This window comes from Engraulis encrasicolus, chromosome 8 (genome assembly GCF_034702125.1).
Source record: "Engraulis encrasicolus isolate BLACKSEA-1 chromosome 8, IST_EnEncr_1.0, whole genome shotgun sequence".
Lineage (NCBI taxonomy): Eukaryota > Metazoa > Chordata > Actinopteri > Clupeiformes > Engraulidae > Engraulis > Engraulis encrasicolus.
Window position 1 is genome coordinate 22,651,753 of NC_085864.1, and position 7,790 is coordinate 22,659,542.

The 7,790-nt window shown below is 44.1% G+C and overlaps 1 protein-coding gene across 2 annotated transcripts in view; it reads right to left on the minus strand.

Annotated features, from left to right (window-relative positions):
- Nucleotides 1-5,527, minus strand: part of tnfrsf19 (tumor necrosis factor receptor superfamily, member 19) — a 63,674-nt gene extending 58,147 nt beyond the window's left edge. For both annotated transcript variants that reach the window (XM_063205207.1, XM_063205208.1), the window contains exons 1-2: nucleotides 4,937-5,527; nucleotides 1,889-2,055 (exon numbers count right to left, since the gene is read on the minus strand). In XM_063205207.1, the coding sequence (XP_063061277.1) occupies nucleotides 1,889-2,035 (147 nt within the window). In that variant the 5' untranslated portion in view covers nucleotides 2,036-2,055; nucleotides 4,937-5,527. The remainder of the gene's footprint in view (nucleotides 1-1,888; nucleotides 2,056-4,936) is intronic.
- Nucleotides 5,528-7,790: the final 2,263 nt, after the last annotated feature.

Consider the following 7,790-nt stretch of genomic DNA (forward strand, 5'->3'; position numbering starts at 1 on the left):
GTGTGTGTGTGTGTGTGTGTGTGTGTGTGTGTGTGTGTGTGTGTGTGTTTGTGCGTGTGTGTGTGTGCACATGTGTGAGAGTGCATGCACACATACACAAGCCAACAACACAGGCTGTACATACAGAATCCTCACTCTCTCCACACACACACACACACACACACACACACACACACACACACACACACACACACACACACACACACACACACACACACACACATAAATACCAACCTACTAAGCCTGTATACCCCCCTATACACACACACGCGCGCACGCACACACACACACAAAAGTACAGCTGTCTTATCCCTTGCATCAACTCACCACCCACCCCCACCCTACCACCCCTATCCACCTACCCAAGGTCTCCGGTCTGAAATATCTGTCACTGTGTGTACACATGCACTGCAAATGACAACTGTGTCACCCTCGACAGGACCACAGGGAGGGAAGCCCCATGACCGTAAGGTCACCTCACTATTCTCTGACATGGGATATACAGGGGTTACACTTCTAGTGTTTCTCAACGGGGGCGGTACAGCCCTCCAGGGGCCGTTGGGGAGCTCTAGGGGGTGTTGAGAAGAATACAGTTGAGCCTTAGTTGCCATTGGGGGGCATTAGTCCATTTATTTTTTTAATACTAAAGGGGGAATCGTCAGTCATATGATGAAGTCAAGGGGACATTGGGAGGCTTGTGATGAGGTCAAGGGGGCGTTTCTTCAAAAAAGGTTGAGAACCACTGGTTTAGACAATGAAACTGAAACACCTGTCATTTTAGTGTAAAACATTTCATGGCTAAATTGGACCAACCTGGTGGCCAAACTTCATAAATTGCACCTGTGGGAGGTATGCGAATGACAAAGTGAACCTGACCAAGCGCAATCAGCAAAATGAAGTCCACCAGTGTGCGGTGATCCTTCTTCTTTACTGTGGATTACTGATGACTGCACTTCACCAGCACCTGGCACCTGGCTGTGCATAGGTGCTTCAGATCTTTTCATGAATTGCACATTGCACCAGCAAGAGCAGAGTGTGAAGGGCAAGAACACAATTTTGCTCAAATACCGCAATGCACACAACAATCACACGTCTCTGCTTTGATTATGAGCTCAGTACGTCCGCTTTGGGTTTTTTACCCCATATATTTCTAAGTCTTTAGAAAAGAAGTAGCCAACATAAGTAGACCTAAGTAGAATAAGTAAAGTAAGTAGCTCTAAGTAAGTACTAAGAAGCAGTAATTTATAAAGTAGGCCTATGTATAAGCGCTGCTTTCTAACAGAATAATATGCAGTAGTAACTATGTAGTGAGTGGCTGGTTAGTAATGAATTGGATATGTTAGCGAAATCAATGATGAGTGATGATGATCAATGATTATGCAAACACAATGGTGTGTTATACTGTGACAATCTCTAAAATGTGACCCATAGAAGGGATGGAGTGACTTGCAGAGTAACTTAATAAAGGTTGTGGAGACCCCGTGCAAACTGTTCAAACTTTTTGAAAAGGAGGACTGCCCTTACTTTTCCTCTTTCAAAAGATATTTGTTTTTTCGCAACACCAAGAAGAGCACCTTCAATTCCACCTACAAATATTTCTACAATTCCTGCACACTTTTGATTTGATCAATATCTCAGGCCATTCTTTTTTGTTTGAACGAGGCACGTGCATGTGCGCGTGTGTGTTTGTGTGATGTATCTGTATGTGTGTTTTTGCAATGTGTGTGTGTGTACATGTTTTTGCAATGTGTGTGTGTGTGTGTGTGCATGTGCATGCGTGCACAGGTGTGTGTGTGTACGTGCATGCGTGTTTGTGTGTGTGTGTGTGTGTGTCTGTGTGTGCGTGTGTGTGTGTGTGTGTACGTGTGATTGTGTGTGTTGGACTCACCAGGGAGGAATGCAGGAGCAGCACCAGCAGCAGCAGCAGTGGCGTTGGCGGTGGCGCCCGCGTCCGCGTCCCAGCGTGTGTGTGCGTCCGCGTCTGTGTCTGCGTCTGCAGATGGGACCAGGTGCGGTGGCGGAGGGACGCGGCCATCTGGAGCTAGTCCTCCGTGCCTGGACACGGGACATGAAGGAAAAGGGGAAATCAAACACAGGCCTGTAACGGCTCACTCACAATGGACCCATTTAACATGACCTTGGCTTGCAGTTGCAGCCCTCTTTATAATAAGTTAAAAAAAAAGTTCTAACACTGTCCTGCTGTATCAGCCAGCCCTCTGTACAGCACACTGCTAGATATTGAATCACAGCACTACTACTGTACTCTGAGTCATTTATAGTCCACATTTTCAATAAATATTTCCCAATGATTTCCACAACACAATATCCTGTTAAGACACGGCGTTATACATTTGCTGTTACCAGAATGGTAATGACCAAGTCATCATAGTGCATTACTGACGACCCTGTGTTATGTCATAGTATTGTAGCGCTACGGTAGTTAACTTTTCACTGACTATAACAGCGTGACACTGGTGTTACGGCATGCTTTAAGGGGGTACTTACTGACAATAAATGATTCAATGACAAGCAGCAGGGCTGGAGCTATAGGCAGGCCGAGCAGCACACTTGCCCCTGGGCCCTGGGCCCTCCCGTATTGGTGGCGGGGGCCCTATAGTGAGCATGGTAAGCTGTATCGGGGGCCCTATGAGTGTCTTGCCCAGGGGCCCTGTGTGCAATTGTTACGCCAATGACAAGCAGTACAGAGTGGTGATTCAATATCTGACCAGTTCTGTCCAAGCATCCTGCTAATGAAAACAGATTTCTGTGCCTGTACAGGGCCGGATTAAAATGGCCTGGGGGCCCTAGACTACTGGTTGCTGTGGGCCCTCCCGGAAGGCTGATTTTGCGACACATTTAAATAAAGAGTGTCATAATTTGAGATAGGAATTAAAAATGACATGTCTACCAATTGTACTCAACACGACAGATTGATTTTTCAATGTTGCATCTTGTCACAATTCTGCAATTTTGGCCCATCACTTTTGGCCAATCAGTGCCCCCCATGGCAGGTGGGGGCCCCTAGGCTGCAGCCATATCTAACTGTAGCCTGTGCTTTAATCTGGCCCTGTGCCTGGACATGCATAGAAATCAAACACAGACCTACTGCTCACAAGGGATTTATTTATTACACCCTTTTGGTGCTCTTTATAACAATAAAAAGTTATTACACTGGCTTACATTGCTTTTAGTAAAATCTCCACCAACTGAATTGCATCGTTTTCGTTCATATTTCCTTGGTTCATATTTCCTTTAGCTCATATTAACATGCGTTATGGAAATCAAAAGGACGTGATCATTTCAGTTCAAGTGTTATGTTAGTGACCTGTTTTACAGTTAAGTGAAATCAATGTTATTGGTAAATTGGTGACCAATTAATTGTGTGCACTCATACACTGTCACGTGTGCTGGCCTGCATGGCTGCTAGGAAATGTAAGGGAACTTGATGGCTCATTAAGTTTTTGTTCCATTTTGTAATTCATAATTATGAGCATGCTCCCAAGAGGTGTGTGAGATATATTACAAATAAATAAAAGTAAAATCATCATCACCATGCAACTAGTCAATATGTATTTTGATATTCCATATTCTCAACTTTCTTCTGATTTCACAGCTGAATAAAATATCATGTGAGGCGTTAAGTACAATCTCCCTTCATCAGATAGATACACTGAAGATAGATAGATAGATAGATAGATAGATAGATAGATAGATAGATAGATAGATAGATAGATAGATAGATAGATAGATAGATAGATAGATAGATAGAAAGAATAGTTATTGTCCTTGAGGTAAAGTGTTCTGTGCCATTTACATTTAGGATTTATGAAATGTGCTATCAAGTTAATCTATCTATCCAAAGCTAGTCCTTTCACACATAATCATTAGGCCAACCTATAAACCAAGCAGTGGTGAATAACACAACATGACGCTCACAACAAAGTTAATACTCTTCTTGCATCTGCTTCCTTGATCTTAGATTCAAGCCCACTCCGTTCCTGTCCATGCTTGTGCGTAAATCTGCCTCCTAGGTCATTGTATTCCTGAAGTGGACTCTGACAAGGTTGGTGCATCTGGACAATCAGACATAGAAGGGAGACAAGCCTGCCCTCTCCAAATAGAGGACTAATCTTTTAAAGGGGCGATGAACCATTCACATCTAAGCACAATCTCAATTAGACGTATTTCGGCCACAAATCCTGTACAGGCACTTTCTTGGAAGTCCATTGAGGAATTGCCTGCGTAGGCTTCTTTAGGCCACTTGCAACGCATCCCCTCTACCGAGAAGATAACAACAAACGCACAATGTGACACTCATTGAAGTGGAGTTAGGGGTTTGGCGCATTTATGTTGCCACGGTCGGAATTTCCAAGCTAATGAGGTGACTGCTCTTTGCGGCAGCCCAGAAACTTTGCGTCAAAATGACAGCCGATGGACTTGTCCTATTCATTCACCTTCGCTTCATGTTTAGGCTACAACGAATAGAACTGACGAAGCATTTAATTTGACTGGTAGCCTGTGTAATACCTAATGAACTTCCCTAAAACATACAAGTTTTGCATAGTGGCGTATGCTGTAAGTAGCCTTCGCTTTTCTCCTCTCTGTGGGTGTCCAACATCGCTGCTGCGAGTATTGCTTCCCTCTCGCAAGTTATTATAACACTTGTGAAGTAGCCACATGCATGAACAATCCAAATATGACTCAAAATAAACCTCCCAAACACTGTCCAGGTTGTGCAAAAGGACAAATGCGTTAGTTGTTACGCGAAGTCTGATAGCTATTTTAAATCAGTGTTGTTTAATAACTTCAACTAGCCCATCTGATTAAAGAGCTCAAATTTAGCCATAGCAGATCCTGCATTTTCTGAAGAAGTCTACTGCAAATCTATCCATGACAACTGTCAAACTCTGAGACAGTGCATGAAAGTTTGCCTTACCGATTTGTTTTATAAGCCCGGACCTCTTCTCTCTTGTTCAACCTCAGCTGTAAAAAAGAAATAAACGTGTTGTTTTGTTGTAAAGTGCTTTTCTTTGTTTATTCCCGCATCGCCCCGTAGAGTTGTTTCACTTGCAGTCCGTGCGATGAATCGGTCTGTGCAGCCCTGGACAATCCCCTAAAATGAGGACAAAGTCAGCCGAGAGATCAAAGAGAGGGATGGCTGCGATCTCACGCGTGTAATCTGATCTACGATCAGCATGTAGCTCCCAACATCAAAGCGAAGCCAAGTTCACCAACACGTTCGTTACAAAGAAACTCGGAGTAACTCGAAAAGCAGTGTTACAGTTTCAACACAATTTGATGTTCCTTTATTCCCCAGTCGATTTTGCCAAAAAACATCCACGGAAGTCGCAGCCAAGTCGGACGTTTGATGTCCAGCGCTCCTCTGAACAGGAAAAAGATCCGCCTTCCTTCCACCATCACCCGGTCTTTAGTGTTCCCCGGGCGGTTAGCTGCGCTTGTGAAGCCCGCTGTTTGATGCGAGTTCACGGGGCCGTGGTTGAACGCCCAGCGCTTCCCTCTCCACAAGCCTTTCATCTTTTCCACCAGCAGCAGACGCTGCTACGTCACTCCATGCGCAGCGATTGGAGGAAACCGCTGTCTGCAACTTTGGAGAGAAACTTTGTTTCCCAAGTTGATCCGTGTTGAAGTTTGCTTGGATGCAATCTGCTCTTCCTTGAATTATTTTATGGACATTCTTTTACCTCATTATAAATTAAAATTATGAATCATTAAAATGAAATAGTTTCTACTCAATTGAAAACAGTTTCTGCTCTCAATTGTTGTGGATCTGTTTGTGATCTTTAAAGCTAAATTGGTGCGTAATTGTGTGCATTTGCGTACATGCCGCAATTGAATCCAATATTTTGATGTTTCACGGTGGGTAGTAGGCCTATTTTTAAAATTATTATTATTAATATTTGTTATAGGCCACCTAATATACACTGTACAAGTCCAGGCATGTCTAGTCCAGGCATGCAGGTATAGCCTTGACTGAGTGGACTTCTGCCCCAAACGGGTTGGGGAAAAAAGTCGATGCCTTGGTGATTGACAGGTTATAGTCAATAGCCATGTAGACACGTCCATATTTAAATCAAAAGAGGCATAGGCCTACAGTCATACACATATCCATTTCACTGCCATTTTATTTGATAATTTAAGTGGGAATTTAAATTTAATTGAGATCAACCACAATTTGGGAGAAGTTCAGACAGGGGAAACACCAATGGCCTCTGTCATTATATAATTACACAAATATAAATAGGCTACATTGGCTAAACACAGTGACGGACTGATTTAACAATGGCATTCATACCATTTTACAGACACTTGTTTTCTCCACAGCACTGTCTAGTATTATACAAGGCCACAGCCAATAGCCACAACACTATATCAAGGATTATACGACATTACCATCTAGAGGCTAAAACAGGAACTGCGTGATATTGTCATTAGTCCAGGGGCCTCATGTACAAAACTTAATTACGCACAAAAAAGCTCCGTAAGTAACTTTCCACAAACATTTTCAGATGTACCAATACTGACGTAGCATGGAAAACTGCACGTTTACTAAATTTCATGTGAAATTGGTCATACTACATGAATCAGCATGAACACCATGTGTGGAGTGATACATTTAAGATTTTCAGGCGCTATGCATTTTCACTTACGCAAAGATTCAGTAAGAAATCTACAGAAGTCTTTGTACATGAGGCCCCAGGCGTCCATATAGCTTACCAAACCCACCCACACCATCACGCAGAGCAGACAAGGATATGGTAGCGTCATAACAACAAAAGCACTAATAATAATAATAATAATAATAATAATAATAATAATAATAATAATAATAATAATAATAATAAACAAACACCTACAGGAAGGCATTGGCTGGCATTAGCAATAGTTGGGCCTAGGCCTTACATCCCAATGCTGCATGTCCTAGTCTAACCTTACCTCACACTACACATCAAACACTACACCAAACACTACACCAAATACTACTACACCAAAGACTACTACACCAAAGACTACTACAACAAATACTACTACACCAAAGACTACTACACCACAGACAGGGTTCATGGTGGATCCCAAAGCTTGGTTCACCACAGAGAGAGAGAGAGAGACAGATCCAGTAGCCCCATTCGCCCTCCCCGCTAATCCTGCGCTGAAGAGGAGACTGTAATCAACCCATCACACCATGACAGGTCCTTGGCATGGGCGGGCCTCGGTGATGCTCCCTGACACCCAAGCAGGCGTCCAGGGCTGGCCTGGGGGAGAGAAATAGGGCCCAGGCACTTTTGACTTAAAGGGGCCAAGGGCACCGGAATGTGTTTTAAAGTGTAGGTGCATTTCATTTCTTAGCAATGTTACCGCGGCTGCACTCCGCTCATTGGTCTGCAGTAAAAGTTGAGAAAGCCTCATCTAAGGAGCCGAAAAGTGGGGATGCAAATGCACCACTGCATCCCCCTTTCCAGCGCCCAAGAAAGGGGCCCCTCATAATAAGCGGCGCAGAACTGACTCACCGGTGGACCCACCGGAAAATAGGGGCCCACAAGGGTGCGGGGTCCACCAGGAAAAGCCTGCCATGCCAGATGGCCAGTCCAGCCCTGCAGGCATCTCATCATAAGCCGTATGGAGACATGAGGGTCCACATACTAATCCTCTCCTGGCTAGTTTGCCAGGGACAGGGAGAGAGAAGACAGGGTGAGGAGAGAGAAGGGCATGGCGGTAGGGAGGGTGTGTGTGTGTGTGTGTGTGTGTGTGTGTGTGTGTGTGTGTGTGTGTGT